This window comes from Siniperca chuatsi, linkage group LG20, assembly GCF_020085105.1.
Source record: "Siniperca chuatsi isolate FFG_IHB_CAS linkage group LG20, ASM2008510v1, whole genome shotgun sequence".
Classification (NCBI taxonomy): Eukaryota; Metazoa; Chordata; class Actinopteri; order Centrarchiformes; family Sinipercidae; genus Siniperca; species Siniperca chuatsi.
In genome coordinates this window covers 802,628-824,283 of record NC_058061.1, presented here as the reverse complement: position 1 = coordinate 824,283, position 21,656 = coordinate 802,628, and the positions used below count along the sequence as shown (strand labels likewise).

Here is a 21,656-nt window from a genome sequence, read left to right as displayed (position 1 = left end):
TGATGCCAATATAAAGAAATAACTTTGGCTGATAATATTGGTTGTGTTGATGTATCAGTGAGGCTGTAGTTCAGCTGCAGTGTGTGTGTGTGTGTGTGTGTGTGTTGATGTGTGTGCTGCATGTTTCAGACCTGCGGTGGGTCCAGGTGAACAGCTCTGAGGAGGCCTACAGAGTGATGAAGATCGGGAAGAAGAACCAGAGTTTCTCCTCCACCAGACTGAACCAGCTGTCCAGCAGGAGGTCAGCTGCTGCCGCCACAGACACTCGGTTTATTAATTACCTTAGCTGTAGATCTTTACCTTTAGAACAGATTGGTTGAGGCTGAGCGCGCGGCTCTACTGACATTTAATCAAACATTATCAGCATTTCTAACTAAGTGGGGATTCGCTGATCCAGGAAGTCCAGTTGGAGTAACGGACTGAGCTTAAAGTCTTCTCAGACACCAAAACACTGCACAGGTTTATAAAACTCAGAATTTACGACTAACGGCAGCAACAATTACGAAGTGATCTGCGAGGAACCTGTTCTTGCATGTATTTGATTGATTTGTCTCATTGAAGTGATTGAGGCGGCTGCGTTTATTCGCACAGGGCTGCAGTCGGTCTGAGCCATCAGCAGCCATCAGAGTAATCAGGGTTTGTGTGTCTCTGCAGCCACAGCATCTTCTCCATCAGGATCCTCAGAGTGGACGACGTCGGCGTTCCCAGAGTCCTCGGCATCAGCGAGTAAGACCGCGCTTCATTCACGCTGTTTATACTTCAGCGTGGAGGGATGAGTTTACAGTTTACTCACATCAGTCAGACCTGCAGTGTTGGATGCAAATGATCATTGTGTGTCTTTGTGTGTGTGTGTGTGTGTGTTTAGGCTGGCCCTGTGCGACCTGGCCGGCTCTGAGCGATGTTCTCGCACTCAAAACACCGGAGAGCGCCTGAAGGAGGCGGGGAACATCAACAGTTCTCTGCTCACGCTCGGGAAGTGCATCAACGCCATGAGAATTAACCAACACGCCAAGTACGACAACGCTGTGTGTGTGTGTGTGTGTGTGTGTGTGTGTGTGTGTGTGTGTGTGTGTGTGTGTGTGTGTGTTAGCCTGTCTGCAGCTTCAGCCAGATGTCGGTGATAATCTGAAAAGACACCAGGAAGACAGATGATCTGTTTCTCTGCAGGCTTCAGCACCACGTCCCCTTCAGGGAGTCCAAGCTGACTCACTTCCTGCAGTTCTTCTTCTGTGGTGCCGGCCGGGTCTCCATGGTGGTAAACATAAACCAGAACTCGTCCTGCTTCGACGAGACCCTCAATGTCCTGAAGTTCTCCGCCCTCGCCCAGAAGGTGAACACACACAAACACATAGACTTACCTGTACGGTGAACTTTCCAACAGGTGTTTCTGAATATAAAAATATTATTTTTATTAGTATTTATTTATTATTATTTTATTAATTATTAACTCCCGTTGATAACTAGGGCTGGGTATTGAGCCTCAGTACTGACTGAAACGTGTCTGTAGCTCCGAGTATCAGAAACCGTCTGAAGGTACTGAAACATCAGATGTCTGCTCAGGTTAATCTGCTTTCTTTGATCAGATAGTTCCTGATTTTAAATGATCTTCAGTTTCAGCCTGGATTCAGACGACATTTAACATTTGACTTGTTTTGTTTAAGAGTTTTGTGGAAAAACATGTTTACATTTTTCCAAGTAAGGTATTGAAGTAAGTATTGTTTTGGCACGTTCCGCATATTGAAAATATAAAGGACCAAGACTAGAACCCTGAGGAACCCCCCCAGTAAATACTGACACTGTCAATGGGATGGACAAGGAAGTAGGCAGCTGGTTGATCACATGTTTACACACGACGACTTTATGAGGTGATCACTTCTCAGATGTTGTTATTACAGCTTCTGCTGCTGAAAACAAGTGGACCAAAAACATCTATTAATGCAGGTTTAACAAACCCACTGGCTGGTTTATGTGTTCTGAAGCCTCCGTCACTGCAGCGTCAGAGGTAAACACATTAACAGTGACAGTGAAGCAGAGCTGTTGGTGTTGATCACAGATGGAGGTCGTCGGTGTCTCGAAACACTCGTCTGACATTAATGATGACACCTGAACGTAGCTTCTGTCGAGCTAACAGATCAGTGGGGTGCCGGCTCACCGTCGGCCCCGTATAGGCAGACCGCTCCGTCTTCAGCGGCCCTCAGTCGGCTTGAGATTTATCAGAATCAGAAATACTTTATTGATCCCTCAAGGGGATAGAAGTTCTAAGCAAATCAAAATATAATACACTATAATACAGGTCAGATAAATTATGTACCAAGTGGATATAAGTATAAAATTAAAATAAGTGTAAGTACAAAGTGGATTTACCGGTTAATAAGTATGTACGGTATAATAATACAAAGTAAATATAAGTAATAAGTAATAGTGCAGTAATGAGTTCTGTTAAGTGTAGCTTATTAAGAGATGAGACGGTGGATATTACTTATGAAAGTAATATTAAATTAATGGAGCAGAGGATTGTTTCTTTTGTTGTTGGAGCAGCTGATAACCGATTATGACTGGACCAAAGTGTTTTAGATTATAACCTTTATTTTATTGGCATTCGATGACAATAGTTTCAACATGGAAAAGGTTCTACAGGATCTCTTGGTCACATTTCGTGGGAAAAGCAGTTAAGAAGTGAAATCCTTAACAATCATCACAGTGTTATAAACAGGCTGAGCAGCGATGGCAGCTTGTTAATTCTGGTCTATAATCTCAGGTGTGTTTGTTTAATGAAGGGGACTGTACCTCCCTCTCTGTCCAGGTGGTGGTGTTGAACTCGAGGCCGGTGGTCCTGGACGACGCCCCCCACAAGTCGGCCATGGAGCTGTCGATGATCATCGACGATGCCGACCAGCGCAGGAACGTGTCGGGGCGGGGCAGGAAGAGCTCGCTGGTCGCCTGGGAGACGACCCTGGAAGATGTGCTGGAGGATGAGGACGGCGAAGAGTGGGAGGAGGAGGAAGAGGAGAGTGTGATGGAGGGAACAGTGCTGGAGGCAGGAGGTGAGGAAGACGAACAGGAGGAAGAGGACATGACCGTGGAGGAAGAAGAGAAGGTAACGGTCTAATTTAAACTTCAAAATGTTCTAAAGCTGTTTTAATCTCTTTGATCTCTGAAGCTGTTAGCAGACTCTAATCCAGAGTTAGAACCGCACTGCTTGTTTGTGTTGAGAGATCTCTGGATTTACACTACAGGGCCAAATGAGGTTGCAACGGTAAGAGAGACGGTAACAGTCTCTGAAAATATCGCGGTTTCATGGCATACGGTATTACACAATTGAGTGTAAGTAGAGTGTGTCGACTTCCCTACCGAGTCCCTGAGTTTTGTCTGTTTCATTTGATCTGATAAGTAAGGTACATTTCCAAACGTGTTGTTATGATTAAAAGTGTTAGAAATATAGTGTTCTTATTTGTAATTTCCTTTAGTTAGTTTGTATTTCTGTAACTTGTTTTGACTTTTTTTGTGGGGGTTATTTGCTTGTAAGTTGTATAATTCTTCCAAATTAGCTTTTTCCCAGAGTCGGGGTCTCTGGCACAAGTTTCTGCCTGGAGAAGGGAAAAGGTCAAAACTCCTGCAACACTTGTAGTATACAGAACAACTTTAATGTTAGACCAACGCGTTTCGGCTTGTGGCCTTCATCGGGGTCATCAGCTTTTTCCAGCAGGTCTCTGTTTCTTATATGCAGAGTACGATATTATTTTCCTCCGCTGGAGCTGCTTCCTGGTTAAGGAGGAGTCAGTGTGGGACGTGTGGTGTACCGGGGAGAAGAGACCAAACATCTTCACACAACCAGAAATAGGCTGAGGAAGTGTGAAGTTAAACTCTGTGTGTGTGTGTGTGTGTCGGCAGTCGGACAGAGAGGCAGCGCTGCGTTTGGTTCTGGAGGCTCAGATCAGAGAAGAAGTCAGCGCTGAGTTCATGGAGCTCTTCAACAAGATGGAGAAAGACTACAGGTAACAGTCCTCATGATCATGTGACCAACACGCAGTCTGCGCAGATACCCGACAAGTTGTACGTTACATGATTGTAAAGGATGACCCGGGAATCAGCTGACGAGAAGTCCTTAAGTTACTCAGATCTCACTGTTTCTGCTTTAAATGTCTTTAAAATATGATTCCTGACCCTCAGATGTTCCTGCTGTGTTTGAGTTGCTAGGCAACAGGGAGGGGTTAACCAGGCTGAGCCAGGAGTTTTAAAATCCTGGCAGGTTTTGAAACCAGCAGAGAAATGTACTGATTGGCACTGTAAGAAAAGAGAACAGCGCTGCACCCTGCGACACTTGATATTACTGAAACGGTCTTTCCAGTGGAGATAAGCTAACGTTGCGTAGCGCTCGCTCCCCCTCACACACAGACGTGTTAACTGGTTAGCTCTCTATGGCTGTCTTTATTTCCCTCTCAATCTTACCTGTGACTCCTCTACATCTTTCTTTTTCTGTTCTGCGTTGGTCGTATTTCCTCTTCGCTCCTCTGTCCTGTCCCTCAGACCTGCAGGCTAACTCCTCTCTGTCCTCTGACTGTTAGTTGATTTGGACGTCCGGATTCACACGTTCAAAATAAAATGTTCCTGCTTTTATCTGTTTGGTTTTTTTTTTTATTAGCTCCAAGCTCTTTCTCTTTTAGCTAAGTCACAGTTTATTACTGCCGCATTCATTTAGCAAATAAACACCAGTTACTAAAAGTTAATCCAAACCGTGTTTCCGGTCAATTCAGTATCTAGAATTCTCAGTGGTCATGTTATAATATCAGCTACTTTCTTTCCCACTCGATTATTGAAAGATGTAATGTTCTTGAGCTCCCACAGTGATACTTCAGCCTGTGTGCTCAGTCTGACGGACATAAAGACATTGAGTTGTAATGAGACGAACAGTAGAAGCCGTCAGACAGATGATGTGTTACTGTTTGTGCCAGCGAGCGTCTGGAGAAGGAGAGGGAGATCCTGGAGGAGCGAGCTGAGAAGAGAGTCGAGATCCTCAAGAACCTGGTCAGCAAGACGGTCGATCTCTCTGCGGTCAACGCCGCAGACAACAGCAAGGTGGTTACAGACACTTGTTTTATTAACAGTGTTTCGCATCACCGGTGGTTATTAGTGATTAATAACAGTATTGATGATGGATTGATTGTTAGGAGGAGCGGGTGGCTCTGTTGGAGGGAGTCATCAGCTCACTGACCGGAGACCTGGAGAAGATAAGAGAGGACGCTCAGAGTGTTCACCGCTGTCTGACTGAACACACACACACTGCAGGTATACACACACACACACACACTGCAGGTACACACACACACACACACACACACACACACACTGCAGGTACACACACACACACTGCAGGTATACACACACACACTGCAGGTATACACACACACACTGCAGGTATACACACACACACACTGCAGGTACACACACACACACACACTGCAGGTACACACACACACACTGCAGGTACACACACACACACTGCAGGTACACACACACACACACACACTGCAGGTACACACACACACACACACACACACTGCAGGTACACACACACACACACACACACACTGCAGGTATACACACACACACACACACACACTGCAGGTACACACACACACACACACACACTGCAGGTACACACACACACACACACACACTGCAGGTACACACACACACACTGCAGGTACACACACACACACACACACACACACTGCAGGTACACACACACACACACACACACACACTGCAGGTACACACACACACACACACACACTGCAGGTACACACACACACACACACTGCAGGTACACACACACACACTGCAGGTGTACACACACACACACACACACACTGCAGGTACACGACACACACACACACACACACACTGCAGGTACACACACACACACACACACTGCAGGTACACACACACACACTGCAGGTACACACACACACACACACACACACACACTGCAGGTACACACACACACACACACACACACACTGCAGGTACACACACACACACACACACACACACTGCAGGTACACACACACACACACACTGCAGGTACACACACACACACACACTGCAGGTACACACACACACACTGCAGGTGTACACACACACACACACACACACTGCAGGTGTACACACACACACACACACACACACTGCAGGTACACACACACACACACACACTGCAGGTACACGAACACACACACACACACACACTGCAGGTATACACACACACACACTGCAGGTATACACACACACACTCTGCAGGTATACACACACACACACTCTGCAGGTATACACACACACACACACTGCAGGTACACACACACACACACACACACACACACTGCAGGTATATACACACACACACACACTGCAGGTATATACACACACACACACACACTGCAGGTATATACACACACACACACACACACTGCAGGTATATACACACACACACACACACACTGCAGGTATATACACACACACACACACTGCAGGTATACACACACACACACTCTGCAGGTATATACACACACACACACTCTGCAGGTATATACACATACAATTCAGGCACACACACACACTGCAGGTACACACACACTCAGTGCTTTAGTTGATGTCATGTTGACCTTTGACCTCTGTGTTGCAGAGCTGGAGGCGCTGCGATTGCAGAAGCATGACCAACTGCAGGAAGCCAAGGAGGTACAGTAGATCCACTGTCTTCTTCTGTGGTGTCTGCTGCGTTGCTGTCGTCGTCGTCTTGTTGTTTTGGTGCATTTGATTTGTTTTCTTCGTACTTCAAACACAGTTTGGAGTGAAATGCTTCTACTGTGAAACATCATAATGTATTAAATAAAATACATTGGAACCTTTCAGAATGAATTAAAGAGATTTGCTGCTGAACTTCACGTTGTTCATGATCTGTTGTATAAATAAAGACTGATTCGATCTGTTGTCTGGTTTTGTTTTCCAGAGTCTGGAGCAGCAGCAGCAGAAGCTATCGGAGCTAATGGAGATGTGTCAGCAGAAAGACGATATCATCAACAATCTCCAGGCAGCCATGGACGGCACCGTGGAGAACGCCACCAGAGACGTAAACACACACTCCTCTAGTCCCTCTAATACAAACTTACTACTTCACATCCCTGCCGGTCATTCTCCAAATCATCTATTAGTGTTTATATTAACTTCCTTCCTCCCAGCATGAGGTTAGGTTCACTTTTGGATCCGAATACAGGTTTATTATATTTTGGACATGAGATTAATTAGCCTCTGAGCTTAGCGAGTGCAGGTACTTCATGTTTCCTCTCTATGAAAGAGCAACAGACAAAAGACAGAAAGCTCAGTTTCCAGGAAACGTGAGAATCGTGGTGAAATCTTTGGTCGTCAGTACACAGGGTGGAAAACAGTGAAAAACTTTCATCATGTTGTATTGTCTGAATACGACATGACATGACAGAGTACAGTGGGCCGCGCCTTGAAGACACCACATCGTTCTGCGTATATCTACAGCTACAGCTCGTTTTTTGTTTGAAACACGTCTTCGCTGGTGAAACCATCAGCTGATCGCCTCACATCAGTTTCAGGAGTCAGAATCTCACAGGGTTTCAGTTTTGATAAAAAGCCACTGAATCCAAGCCCTTTCCAGGCAGGCATCGGTTTCAGTTAATTTCTATGAAAATCAGTTGGTAGACTTGCTGCAGAAAGATAATCCATCCCAGTGAATCTGCAGTAAACAGGAAGTCTCCTTTGATAACTCTGTGCTCCTTGTCTTTCAGAGGGCTCTGGTAGAGTCGATCAGGTCGGAGCTGCTGGAGCTTCAGCAGACCTGCCGCTGTCTGAGGAGGACAGGAGGAGAGGAAGAGGAGGAGAAAGAGAAAGAGGAGACAAGGAAACGACAGCGTGAAGCTCTGGAGGATGAGGAGGAGAGAGAACCGGCAAGGAAGAGAGGTGAGAGGAGGAGAAGATGGAGGGATGGGGGTTTACACTCTAAAGCCTTTATTCTATTTTTTTATCTTCCTTCTCCTCAGTCTCCCCAGTTCTGGAGGAGGAGATCTGGAGGCTCCAGGAGGAAAACGACAAGAAAGAAGAAACCATTGCCGAGCTGAGAGAGAGGGAGGAGAGGAGGAGGGGGCTGGAGGAAGAGCTGCGGAGACGGGAGGAGGAGGTAGAGGAGTTGAAGAAGGAGCGGGTTTTGCTGGAGCAGAACGTGCAGAAGCTGAAGGGTAGGAGCTGAACCTTCATACAGATTCAGGTCTATGATAAGTTTGTCTGTCACTCCCTTCTTGTGTCGTCCTTTCTCTATGGCAAGACTGTGGTCACTGACTGTATTTGGTCAGGATCTGTCTGTGGTCACTGAGTCTGTATTTGGTCAGGATCTGACTTTGGTCACAGAGTCTGTATTTGGTCAGGATCTGACTTTGGTCACAGTCTGTATTTGGTCAGGATCTGTCTGTGGTCACTGAGTCTGTATTTGGTCAGGATCTGTCTGTGGTCACTGAGTCTGTATTTGGTCAGGATCTGTCTGTGGTCACAGTCTGTATTTGGTCAGGATCTGTCTGTGGTCACTGAGTCTGTATTTGGTCAGGATCTGACTTTGGTCACTGAGTGTATTTGGTCAGGATCTGTCTGTGGTCACTGAGTCTGTATTTGGTCAGGATCTGTCTGTGGTCACTGAGTCTGTATTTGGTCAGGATCTGTCTGTGGTCACAGAGTCTGTATTTGGTCAGGATCTGACTGGTCACTGGGTCTGTATTTGGTCAGGATCTGTCTGTGGTCACTGGGTCTGTATTTGGTCAGGATCTGACTTTGGTCACTGAGTGTATTTGGTCAGGATCTGACTGTGGTCACTGAGTCTGTATTTGGTCAGGATCTGTCTGTGGTCACTGAGTCTGTATTTGGTCAGGATCTGTCTTTGGTCACAGAGTCTGTATTTGGTCAGGATCTGACTGTGGTCACTGAGTCTGTATTTGGTCAGGATCTGTCTGTGGTCACAGTCTGTATTTGGTCAGGATCTGTCTGTGGTCACTGAGTCTGTATTTGGTCAGGATCTGACTTTGGTCACTGAGTGTATTTGGTCAGGATCTGACTGTGGTCACTGAGTCTGTATTTGGTCAGGATCTGTCTGTGGTCACTGAGTCTGTATTTGGTCAGGATCTGTCTTTGGTCACAGAGTCTGTATTTGGTCAGGATCTGACTGTGGTCACTGAGTCTGTATTTGGTCAGGATCTGTCTGTGGTCACAGTCTGTATTTGGTCAGGATCTGTCTGTGGTCACTGAGTCTGTATTTGGTCAGGATCTGACTTTGGTCACTGAGTGTATTTGGTCAGGATCTGACTGGTCACTGAGTCTGTATTTGGTCAGGATCTGTCTGTGGTCACTGAGTCTGTATTTGGTCAGAGTCTGACTTTGGTCACTGAGTCTGTATTTGGTCAGGATCTGTCTGTGGTCACTGAGTCTGTATTTGGTCAGAGTCTGACTTTGGTCACTGAGTCTGTATTTGGTCAGGATCTGACTCTGCGTTGTGTCTCTGACAGTAAAGAAATACTCCAGTTTATATTCATGGTTTAGGGCCAGATAGCAATTAAGTTTATTTAGAGTTTTTGGTTTGATTCGCTCAGTGTTCCAGATCGGCATATGTTTGTTAATTTCATAATTTGGTTTACCCTGATTATTTATTGGAAGGCAGTGCTGGTCTGAGGTTGAACAGTACTGGGTGTTATTTGATCAGTAAGTCTCAGGACCAGCTGACAGACGGGACTCAGGGGGTTCAGTTCTTGGGTTTGTAGCGCCTGAAATCTCAGTGTATCTTTGGGGCTCGATTTGAGATGTAACCAAAATTAAAGTGTTCTTTTTTTAATGTTAATAATCCCCCCCCCCCCCCCGTCTCTCTGTCACTCCCCATCCTGTAGATCTGGACCAGTGTCCAAACTGTGACTCTGTGTTTTCGTCTCTGGAGTCGGAGCAGAGGGAAACATCCAGACTGCTGAAAGAGAACAAAGCTCTGGTTAACGGCATCTTCCAGCTCCAGACTGAGGTACTGCTCCGTATTCGCTCAGTGGCCACTTTATTAGGTACGCCTGTACAAACGAGCGATGATCCTACAGTTGAGTCAACACCTCACTGAAACATTTTACCTTCATGAAGGGGGGATTTATTACAGGACAGTTGGATTAGACTGACTAGTTTTAGCTAGCTGTACCTAATAAAGTGGACACTGAGTGCGTAAGCTATGAAACACAGAACAGTACAGAAAGACGCATCAACATGACGATAAGAATAATTCATAAAAATAATCATCTTTAAACAGTTTGCTTACTCGTTCTGTTAAATCCTGTTTCATTTCCAGGTGACCAGTCTCCAGACACAGCTGAAAGAGCAGACTGACAGGTGTGACAGCCTATCAGAGCAGCTCAGCACTGCAAAGACCCGCCTCCAGGACTTGGAGAGCCAATCAGAGGAGAAGGCCAACGCCATCAACAGTCTGACACAAGAAGTGGAGCATCTGAGACAGGAAGTAAGGGTTCTTCCTGTTCCTTTGTTTCTCTGTTGTCATTAATCCACTAGGCTTGCCGTTGATTGATCTGTTGTTCATATTACTAATCAGGTCGATGTTTATTTCAGCGTAGTAGAGTACAGTGGTTTGATAACATGAACTATCGTAGAAAAACAGAAGAGGAACTAAATCACACAACAAAGATTCATATGAGCAGCAGCAGTGTTGGTCGATGATTGATTGATTGATTGATTGATTCAGGAGGAGGAGGGACGGAGCAGCAGCAGTAATTTCCACACCACCATAGAGGAGCTGAAGAAGGAGAGCCTGGCAGCGGTGGAGAGATCAGTTCAGAAATCACAACAGATCCGAGATCTGCAGAGAGAAAAGAGCCAGCTGGAGGAAACTCTGTCACACAGGTCGACAGGAGTTTATCAATACTGTCATCAATCTTGTGTTTGATTAATTTACAGGTGACAGAAAACAGCTGATTCACTATCAGTACATTTTTGCATGTATCAATCTCCTGCCCTCCTCTTCCTCCTGCAGTGAAAGCAGGTGCGTTGAGCTCAGAGAGGAGTTAGCCAATCAGAAAGCAGAATTCTCCCGTCAGCTTCAGAGCCTGAGGGCGGAGCTTGAGTCTGAGGGCGGAGCTCTGCGAGAGAGACTGGAGGAGATGGAGAGATCCGAGGAGGAGAGGAGGAGGAACCAGGAGAGCGAGAGAGAAGGTGAGAAGATGAAGAAATCACACAAATACATTAAAGAAATTTAATAGTTTGAACTGTCAAGGAAGAGATCTGTATATTATGATCTGTTAAATTATGCGGTAACCATGGTAACACGTGTGTCACAGTAACGATCCGCTGTAATATGACAGTACAAGGTGCCTCTTTTTCATCCTGTTTCTACCTGTTATAATAATAATGGATTCATATTGCTCATAATCATTATTATTTATGACCATCAATAAGTTACCTGTCTGCCCGTGTGACTTCGTGTTTACCTCTCTTGGTTTGTTTGTAAAAAGTTAGTGTGAACCAGATCAGAACTAAAAGTGATCTCTGGTCGGACCAAATGAACCAAAGAGACGAAGTTCAGACACTTCTGGACAGTAGTGAGGAGCTGGTCTACGTCCGTCCAAATAGTCTGTTTTTGGGAGTACAGTCAAGAAACCAGCCCAAATGCTAAGCTCAAATAGCAGTTTATAACAGTTAAAGTCAGAAGCCGTGGTTTCAAAATACCAGATCGGACCTGCTGCATGTGTGAACAGACTTTAAAGTAACCGGGTTACTGCAGTGCATGTTAACAGGTCTCATTACTCTCTGGGTAATCTGAGTGCTAAATGCAAAAGAAACACACAGCACCTGCGATCTGTTCATGATAAATGATCTGTGTAATAATTTGCTTGCCTTTGTGTGTCAGAGCTGCGTCGCGTCGCGTCAGAGAAGGAGAAACTGATGGAAGAAAGTCGGAGACAGACGGAGACTCTGAGAAAGGGTATCTTCATCGTCTGAAACGGCGGAGGACATTTTGTTTATGATCTGATCAGCAGACGAGATGAAGCTGATCTCTTTGTTTCCTCCCCGGCAGAGCTGAGGCGTCTGAAGGAAGACCTGCAGAGGAGGGAGGAGGAGGAGGAGGAGGAGGACAGAGGGGCGGAGGAGGAGAAGGTGTCCGTGGTGGAGGAGCTGAAAGAGGAGATCCGGAGACTCCAGGAGAGGAGGGGGAAGCAGCAGCAGCAGGAGGAGGAGGAGGAGGAGGGGAGGAGCAGGGAGTTTGATGCTGTAAAGAAAGAGGTGGAGAGACTACAGAGAGTGAAGGAGGAGAGAGAGAACCACCTGCAGGGAAACTCACAGGTGTGTTGATCTCTACAGCACTGAGCATGTTAACTTTTCATACTATAATTAGATAGCGGTCTGTAATCAATAATAGAAACAATAAGGCGATTACTGAAATACACAGCTGAAAACTAAATAACGCAACAGTCAGTAACCTGAACCCGATCATACTGATGCAGCTCCGGTCGTTCACGTTTCTATTTATTCACTGAGTCATTTTTAAACTTTTGTTTAAATGTGCTAAGTGTGCTTCAGTTCCTCTCTACAGCTGGTCCATAAATCCACCGCTTTAACTGAAATACAACGATTTTCTTTTTAACTCTATACATCATCTGAGCCGTTTAGAAGTCGACCAAATCTTTAAGCTTTAGACTCTTTAATGTAATAAACAGGGAGTTTGTCGGTTCGTGGTGAGTAGTTTGGTTTGATTCTTGTGGCTCTTTTGAAGAATGAAAGTTTCATTTGTATTAGTTTTATTTCCCCACACAGTAAGTTATATATGAAACTATAGGCGAACAGTAGAATATTATTTTGCTTTTGCTTTGAATTTATTTGTGGTTTCCAGCTTAACTTATTGTCTATTAATTTAATTAATGAATTTAATTTCAACACTGAAAACTGAATGTAATTTAACGTCAATGATTCAGATCCTCGGTGGAGCCTCGTGTCTGGTTTTGTCAGTCGAATCACTGCAGTGTTTGTTCAGCTGTGTTTTTGTAGCTCAGGATAACAGCACGACACGATAAAAACTTTTACAAACTGAGTCTCATCTCAGATTATTAAACTACAAACAGACAGCGGAGCGACTGGTTTCTGTTCTCTGGTGCTGAACGTTGGTGAAGTCGACTAAACTACTAGCAGCCAATCAGGAGAGAGGATTTTATAACTGATCTATGAGCAGGACGCACACTTTTTATTTCTCTGCGTGGAAATCTGATGATGAACGAAGGCATTAAAACATGACTCATTATACATCATTAATAATGTTGAGCATTTGTGACTCAAATCTAATCACAGTAGGGCTGCAACGAGCAATTATTTTCATTATTGATTAACCTGCCGATGTTCAACAGTTTCAAACCCAGAGAGATTTTAGTTTACTGGGATATAAAACACTGGAGAAACTGTGTTAGTGTTGTTGATTGATAACTGACTTATATATAAACTGATAATCACAACTGTTGTCAGTTAAGTTTCTGTCGATGGACTAATTGATTCATCGACTAATGATCAATAATCTGTTATTGAAACTATCCTGCAAAAAGATTTCTTTAAAATGAACGTAGTGTGTACGTGAACAGTCAAGTCACTCATTTTGTGCTGTGTGTGTGTGTGTGTGTGTGTGTGTGTGTGTGTGTGTGCGTGCAGAGGTGTGGTCGGCGTGTCCTTCCAGAACAGGACGTTCACGTCTCTCCTCTGAGGTCCAACATGGCCGCCAATAAGAAAACCCCTAAAACTACAGGGAGGAAGAGGAAGAGCTGCGAGGTGGAGTGTGTGTGTGTGTGTGTGTGTGTGTGAGGAGTCGTGTTCTTAAAGGGACATTTCACTGGTTTTAAACCACAGATATAAACCTGCAAACTTTCATTTATCATCTAAATCATCAGTTTTCACATTGATCTCACTGGTTTCAGTTTGTTTTTAATGAAAACCTGCAGAGAGGTAAGACTTCACACACCTGACCTGTGTGTGTGTGTGTGTGTGTGTGTGTGTTTCAGGACCTGGTGTTCAGCGAGAACAAGAGAAACCGAGTGAGAGGAAACACTCGAAACAACAAACAGGTGTGAAATAAAACATACTGAAGACAGACGGAGACTTCCTCTAAGCAGTGTGGTTAAATATCTGTGTGTTGGTCGCTCTCTCTCTCTCTCTCTCCAGTCTTCTTCTGTGGTGAAGGAGAAGCGAGACGGGACTCTTCAGAAGATTGGCGAGTTGATCCACAGCTCTCCCTCCATCCTGGGCAGCAAAGGTCAGTGTGACACAGTAAAACACTCACTTGTGTGGTGCTGTTTTGTCATAGTGGGAGGATACCAGCTTGAATGGCTTCTCCATTTAGTAAAGCACTGACGACGAGTTTAAAGGTGCGCTTGTTCTCACAAACTACAGTAAAACTCTGTTTTTTCCGTCCTGTGTCGTTCTCATGGCGGCGACTGTAAAGCCACAGTTTGTCCTCCTGCTGCTTCTGAGGACAGAGACGCTGTAACGAGGGTGAGACTCAGTGTGGACTGAATGATGGACACTTCAGTAGAGATTACACACTGCTGACGTCTCAGCTGTGTCTGTTCCCTCTTCAGGCAATCCTCAACAATGTTTCAGTAATATTTAAATCTGATCCAATCACCAAATGCGTAATGTAAAGTGAGGACGTTTTTATGTAAAGTGAGGACGTTTTTATGTAAAGTGAGGACGTTTTTATGTAAAGTGAGGACGTTTTTATGTAAAGTGAGGACGTTTTTATGTAAAGTGAGGACGTTTTTATGTAAAGTGAGGACGTTTTTATGTAAAGTGAGGACGTTTTTATGTAAAGTGAGGACGTTTTTATGTAAAGTGAGGACGTTTTTATGTAAAGTGAGGACGTTTTTATGTAAAGTGAGGACCTTTTTATGTAAAGTGAGGACCTTTTTATGTAAAGTGAGGACGTTTTTATGTAAAGTGAGGACCTTTTTATGTAAAGTGAGGACGTTTTTATGTAAATGAGGACCTTTTTATGTAAAGTGAGGACCTTTTTATGTAAAGTGAGGACGTTTTGTAATGTTTCAGTAATACAATCTGATCCACTCACCAAATGCTGCCAAATATGTCACAGTTCAAATCAATAATTTTTATTGTGTAGACTGAAATTTATTGAAGAAAAGCACCACAAACAAATCATCTCAACTGGAAAAGTCCATTTACCATGTGACCGTGATTGTCGTTATGTTTGTGCTGCGGCGGGTGGTTGATGTTGTTGTTGCACTAACAACATCAACCAGCGGGGGGCGCTGCTGCTCTGAGTCCGGACTCACAAACGTATCAGTCAGTTCGGACTTTTCCTCAGACAGCAGCAGATCTGCAACTCCAGCTTTGGTCTGTGAGGTTTTATTTAGTATTTATTTCTTAATTATCAAAGTGTTTAACTTTTGAGGGAAAGTTTTTTTGGGGTGAATGTAATTTAAAATTTTCTTCTGTCTCCACCTGTTTTATCTCCTCTGTCTCTGTGCAGCTAAAACCATCATCGGTCTGGTCAGTGGACATTCAGTGGAGAAAGAGACGGTTACCAAACTGAGACGAGGACGGAAGAAGCTTTATAACAAGGACGCCTCGACCCAGCTGCTGGACTCTCCACACATGGTGAGACAGAGAGTGCGTGAACGTCTCTTTCAAACCTCAAGCGTGAGGGCGTTTATGTAAAGTGAGGACGCTTTACGGTGTGAGGACAATTTACATTGTGAGGCCGTTTATTTAGCGTAAGGACGCTTTACTTTGTGAGGACATTTATGTAATGAGGAAGCTTTACGTTGTGAGGACGCTTTACTTTTTGAGGACAATTTACATTGTGAGGACGCTTTAACTTTTTGAGGACGTTTATGTAACATGAGGAAGTTTTACATTGTGAGGACATTTACGTAATGAGGACGCTTTTTATTGTGAGGGCGCTTCATGTAACATGAGGAAACTTTACGTTGTGTGGATGTTTATGTAAAGTGAGGACGCTTTACGTTGTGAGGACGCTTTACGTTGTGAGGACGCTTTACGTTGTGAGGACGCTTTATGGTGCGAGGACGCTTTACTTTTTGAGGACGCTTTACAGTGTGAGGACAATTTACATTGTGAGGCCGTTTATTTAGCGTAAGGCGCTTTACGTTGTGAGGACAATTTACATTGTGAGGATGTTTATGTAAAGTGAGGACGCTTTACGTTGTGAGGACGCTTTATGGTGCGAGGACGCTTTATGGTGCGAGGACGCTTTACTTTTTGAGGACGCTTTACAGTGTGAGGACAATTTACATTGTGAGGCCGTTTATTTAGCGTAAGGACGCTTTACTTTGTGAGGACATTTATGTAACATGGGGACGCTTCATGTTGTCAGGACAATTTACATTGTGAGGACGCTTTACGTTGTGAGGACATTTATGTAACATGGGGACGCTTCATGTTGTCAGGACAAATTACATTGTGAGGACGCTTTATGTAACATGAGGAAACTTTACGTTGTGAGGACAATTTACATTGCGAGGACATTTATTTAGCGTAAGGACGCTTTACTTTTTGAGGACGCTTTATGTAACATGGGGACGCTTCATGTTGTCAGGACAATTTACATTGTGAGGACGCTTTACGTTGTGAGGACAAATTACATTGTGAGGACGCTTTATGTAACATGAGGAAACTTTACGTTGTGAGGACAATTTACATTGCGAGGACATTTATTTAGCGTAAGGACGCTTTACTTTTTGAGGACGCTTTATGTAACATGAGGAAGCTTTACGTTGTGAGGACGCTTCATGATGTCAGGACACTTTACGTCGTGAGGACATTTATGTAATGAAAACGCTTTACGTTGTCAGGACAATTTACATTGTGAGGCCGTTTATTTAGCGTAAGGATGCTTTACTTTGTGAGGACATTTATGTAATGAGGAAGCTTTATGTTGTGAGGACGCTTCATGTTGTCAGGACAATTTACATTGTGAGGACGTTTTAACTTTTTGAGGACGTTTATGTAAAGTGAGGACGCTTTACGGTGTGAGGACAATTTACATTGTGAGGATGTTTATGTAGCATGGGGACGCTTTACTTTGTGAGGACATTTATGTAATGAGGACGCTTCATGTTGTGAGGACGCTTCATGTTGTGAGGACGCTTTACGTTGTGAGGACGCTTCATGTTGTGAGGACGCTTTACGTTGTGAGGACGCTTTACGTTGTGAGGACGCTTTACGTTGTGAGGACGCTTCATGTTGTGAGGACGCTTTACGGTGTGAGGACAATTTACATTGTGAGGCCGTTAATTTAGCGTAAGGACGCTTTACTTTTTGAGGACGCTTTACGTTGTGAGGACAATTTACATTGCGAGGACATTTATTTAGAGTAAGGACGCTTTACTTTGTGAGGACATTTATGTAACATGGGGACGCTTCATGTTGTCAGGACAATTTACATTGTGAGGACGCTTTACGGTGTGAGGACAATTTACATTGTGAGGATGTTTATGTAGCATGGGGACGCTTTACTTTGTGAGGACATTTATGTAATGAGGACGCTTCGTGTTGTGAGGACGCTTCATGTTGTGAGGACGCTTTACTTTGTGAGGACGCTTCATGTTGTGAGGACGCTTTACGTTGTGAGGAAGCTTTACGTTGTGAGGACGCTTCATGATGTCAGGACACTTTACGTCGTGAGGACATTTATGTAATGAAAACGCTTTACGTTGTGAGGACAATTTACATTGTGAGGCCGTTTATTTAGCGTAAGGATGCTTTACTTTGTGAGGACATTTATGTAATGAGGAAGCTTTATGTTGTGAGGACGCTTCATGTTGTCAGGACAATTTACATTGTGAGGACGTTTTAACTTTTGAGGACGTTTATGTAAAGTGAGGACGCTTTACGGTGTGAGGACAATTTACATTGTGAGGATGTTTATGTAGCATGGGGACGCTTTACTTTGTGAGGACATTTATGTAATGAGGACGCTTCGTGTTGTGAGGACGCTTCATGTTGTGAGGACGCTTTACTTTGTGAGGACGCTTCATGTTGTGAGGACGCTTTACGTTGTGAGGACGCTTTACGTTGTGAGGACGCTTTACGTTGTGAGGACGCTTTACTTTGTGAGGACGCTTTACTTTGTGAGGACGCTTCATGTTGTGAGGACGCTTTACGTTGTGAGGACGCTTTACGTTGTGAGGACGCTTTACGTTGTGAGGACGCTTCATGTTGTGAGGACGCTTTACGGTGTGAGGACAATTTACATTGTGAGGCCGTTTATTTAGCGTAAGGACGCTTTACTTTGTGAGGACATTTATGTAACATGGGGACGCTTCATGTTGTCAGGACAATTTACATTGTGAGGACGTTTTACTTTGTGAGGACAATTTACATTGTGAGGCCATTTATTTAGCGTAAGGAAGCTTTACATTGTGAGGACGCTTTATGTAACATGAGGAAACTTTACATTGTGAGGACGCTTTACGTTGTGAGGACGCTTTACGGTGTGAGGACGTTTATGTAGCGTGAAATATAAAATTGTAGTGTTTAATGTGTAGTTGTGTTTTGTTTCAGGTGTCAGGAGGAGCAGAGGAGGAGAAGGAGAGCGATCATCTGATCATTAAGAGAACGCTGCGGTCCAAGACCTGCAGGAAGTGACATCATCATCATATGACGACATTACGCTGTAAAAGATGGTTTTCGGGCGGTATTAAAATCTCTCAGGACACTCTGAGAATAAAATTTGTCAAACTTTCAGTGATTCTGAAGAAGAGTGTGATTTTAAATATTTGTACAGTTTTTATTTCTGTGATTTTAGATTTTTAGTTTGTGATTTCATGACTTTTTTTTTTATTGCTGGGGGTCAATAAATTACAGAAAGAACAGTGCAACAATCCTTTTCACTTTATTAAAAATGATCCTCCATCTGAACAATGTCCGTCTGTCTGCTTCAGTTTACTGCTGGGAAATGTTTCTTCAGTGGCTCAGACGATCCAAACACACTGAAACTCCACAAACCGTCTGCAGATTCAGAAAACAAGAGCCAGCTGGTCATTCAAAGTAAAAGCCTAAAAAAGTCTAAAATAAATTGAAATATATAATTGTTATATACTGCGTGTGTGTGTATATATATATATACACACACACACACACACACACGTGTTTGCCTCCTTCCCCCTTAAATGTAAATGTTTCAGATCATCAAACAAACTTAAATATTAGTCAAAGATAACACAAGTAAACACAAAATACAGTTTTTAAATGAAGGTTGTTATTATTAAGGGAAAACTAAATCCAAACCTACATGGCCCTGTGTGAAAAAGTGATTCGCCCCCTAAACCTAATAACTGGTTGCTCCACCCTTAGCAACAACAACTGCAATCAAGCGTTTGTGATAACTTGCAGTGAGTCTTTACAGCGCTGTGGAGGAGTTTCTGCCCACTCATCTTTGCAGAATTGTTGTAATTCAGCCACATTGGAGGGTTTTCGAGCATGAACTGCCTTTTTAAGGTCATGCCGCAGCATCTCAATAGGATTCAGGTCAGGACTTTGACTAGGCCACTCCAAAGTCTTCATTTGGTTCTTCTTCAGCCATTCAGAGACCCCACAACAACATCCAAAGAACTGCAGGCCTCACTTACCTCAGTGAAGGTCAGTGTTCGTGACTCCACCATAAGACAGACTGGGCAAAAACAGCCTGCATGGCAGAGCTCCAAGACGAAAACCACTGCTGAGCAAAAAGAACATTAAGGCTCGTCTCATTTTTGCCAGAAATCATCTTGATGATCCCCAAGACTTTTGGGAAAATACTCTGTGGACTGACGAGACAAAAGCTGAACTTTTTCTCCACCAGGCGTAAACCTGGAGGGGATCATGTGTTTGTGTGTGTGTGTGTCCGTCCGCAGTTAGCGTACTACTGTACCCATCAGCCTAATAGTGCACATCTATGACTGTACGCTCAAGGACCTCCCGTGGTTGCGGTGATTCATAATTTTTGAAAAACCTGTTTTATTGACTGTTTTATCGCCATTGACTGCTGACTCCTCACGCTGCTGCAAGTGATCAGCAACTGCTTCAGTTTGGAAGCTTGTTTCCGCTCGGGACGACGTACGGTCACGTTAATGTTGGCGGATTCTTTTGTTGGCATTTTCACTTTGAAATAGACATTTCACATCGCTGGTGTTTTGGAGTTGTCCGAGGTTTGTCTACTGTGGTTACACCTTGATAATGTAACCTGCATATTGTCATACTTCGTTCCACAGCCTGCCCTGCACTCCCTGTTCCCCAGACACAGCTGGTGGACATCTACCCTCTTTTAGTTTCATATAAAATGTCTTAAAACGACGAGTGATCAACACGTCCCTATCAGACCTCTTGCTCCAGGTTGTGTCAGGTGGTTGGACCTCGGTTTACCTGCTTACGTGTCTGTTTTAAACATGAAACTATATATTTGTGAGGTGTTTTTAAAGATTTGGGAACCAACGGGCTCGGAGCTGAGATCCTCAGTGTTGAGAGAGGGACTGACATGTTGGGTTGACCAGAATTATACTTAAAAATATAGAAAGAATAAAAACAACAGGAAACAAACATGGTTTTAACAGAATGTTACTTTAATTGATCGACATTAAGAACAAAGATAAAACAATAATCCTTGTGTTTTTCTGACATGATTCTGTAACAATTTTAAGACAACAGTGAAATATAATTTGTTATTCTAGTAGAACAACAGCTTCAAACTAACAGACTCTTCTCTCACTCTGTCACTGCTCTTTGTCTTATAATTTAGTGCAAGAAAAACAAATTAACAAAACCAGATCGTCCAGGTACTTCAGGTGGTGTCAGTTGTTATTATAACTAGTCCATGAGAACAAGTCTGGTCCTGTTTTAAACCTGAACTTGATTCTTTTGCTTTCTGACATGTAGAACCAGGTTTTTATTTTCAACACATTCACCGTTTCTGTTTCTTTAAATCAGACTATTGATCAGCTGCTTTTTGACCCTTTCATCCTGTCCCTTCATGGACCGTGTCTTTCCCCAGTCCTACCACCCCCTCTTAGTCTCTGTAGTCTAGACAAGTCTAGTCAAAGTCATTTTCAGCAGCACGTGAGAGGGGAAACACCACAGACCTCTGTCACTAATTTGTTAAATATTACATTAGTGTGGTCCCATGACTACAAGTTGCTAAATCAGTTTAGTGATAAAACAGAGGAGACCAGCGTGATGGAGACCAGCGTGATGGAGACCAGCGTGATGGAGACCAGCGTGATGGAGACCGCACCGGTCTGCGCTCCACATGGAGGGCAAGCCGGGTTTGTTTGAAGCTGAGCTGTATTTGTATTTTGCTGTGAAGATGTGACGCGCTGAACGTCAAGTGTAAAGCGTCATTTTGAAACTAAGCAAACATGAGTTGGATAAAGTGGAGTCAGTCCAGAAGGCAGTCAAATAATGTTCAGCAAAGTAGCACATTTAAAACGCTGCGTTCCTCCAAACAGGAGGGAAAAGAGTGTATTACTAAATGTTGGAAACCAGTCAGACAGAACATGCATAAAAACAGTACAGAGGTGTTATTTTCTTTCATCATCTTGATCCCCGGCGTGTTTACGTATACA

At 43.8% G+C, this 21,656-nt stretch overlaps 2 protein-coding genes across 4 annotated transcripts in view; both read left to right on the top strand.

Moving 5' to 3' along the window:
- LOC122867410 (kinesin-like protein KIF20B) overlaps positions 1 to 18,978 on the top strand; it is a 25,886-nt gene extending 6,908 nt beyond the window's left edge. Inside the window, exons 10-32 of one of the 3 annotated variants that reach the window (XM_044178161.1) lie at positions 130 to 241; positions 655 to 726; positions 866 to 1,012; positions 1,168 to 1,330; positions 2,804 to 3,097; positions 3,892 to 3,995; positions 4,953 to 5,076; positions 5,169 to 5,286; positions 6,683 to 6,735; positions 7,007 to 7,126; positions 7,812 to 7,983; positions 8,064 to 8,258; positions 9,945 to 10,069; positions 10,382 to 10,549; positions 10,790 to 10,947; positions 11,078 to 11,256; positions 11,951 to 12,025; positions 12,119 to 12,384; positions 13,735 to 13,857; positions 14,082 to 14,144; positions 14,242 to 14,332; positions 15,566 to 15,693; positions 18,622 to 18,978. In XM_044178161.1, the coding sequence (XP_044034096.1) occupies positions 130 to 241; positions 655 to 726; positions 866 to 1,012; positions 1,168 to 1,330; positions 2,804 to 3,097; positions 3,892 to 3,995; positions 4,953 to 5,076; positions 5,169 to 5,286; positions 6,683 to 6,735; positions 7,007 to 7,126; positions 7,812 to 7,983; positions 8,064 to 8,258; positions 9,945 to 10,069; positions 10,382 to 10,549; positions 10,790 to 10,947; positions 11,078 to 11,256; positions 11,951 to 12,025; positions 12,119 to 12,384; positions 13,735 to 13,857; positions 14,082 to 14,144; positions 14,242 to 14,332; positions 15,566 to 15,693; positions 18,622 to 18,705 (3,134 nt within the window). In that variant the 3' untranslated portion in view covers positions 18,706 to 18,978. Of the gene's footprint in view, positions 1 to 129; positions 242 to 654; positions 727 to 865; positions 1,013 to 1,167; positions 1,331 to 2,803; positions 3,098 to 3,891; positions 3,996 to 4,952; positions 5,077 to 5,168; positions 5,287 to 6,682; positions 6,736 to 7,006; positions 7,127 to 7,811; positions 7,984 to 8,063; positions 8,259 to 9,944; positions 10,070 to 10,381; positions 10,550 to 10,789; positions 10,948 to 11,077; positions 11,257 to 11,950; positions 12,026 to 12,118; positions 12,385 to 13,734; positions 13,858 to 14,079; positions 14,145 to 14,241; positions 14,333 to 15,565; positions 15,694 to 18,621 lie in introns of all 3 variants that reach the window. The other 2 variants (XM_044178160.1, XM_044178162.1) reach the window with 2 other exon arrangements.
- The window catches only part of LOC122867428 (microfibril-associated glycoprotein 4-like), a 439,962-nt gene that overhangs the window by 390,693 nt on the left and 27,613 nt on the right, over positions 1 to 21,656 (top strand). The window lies entirely within an intron of this gene.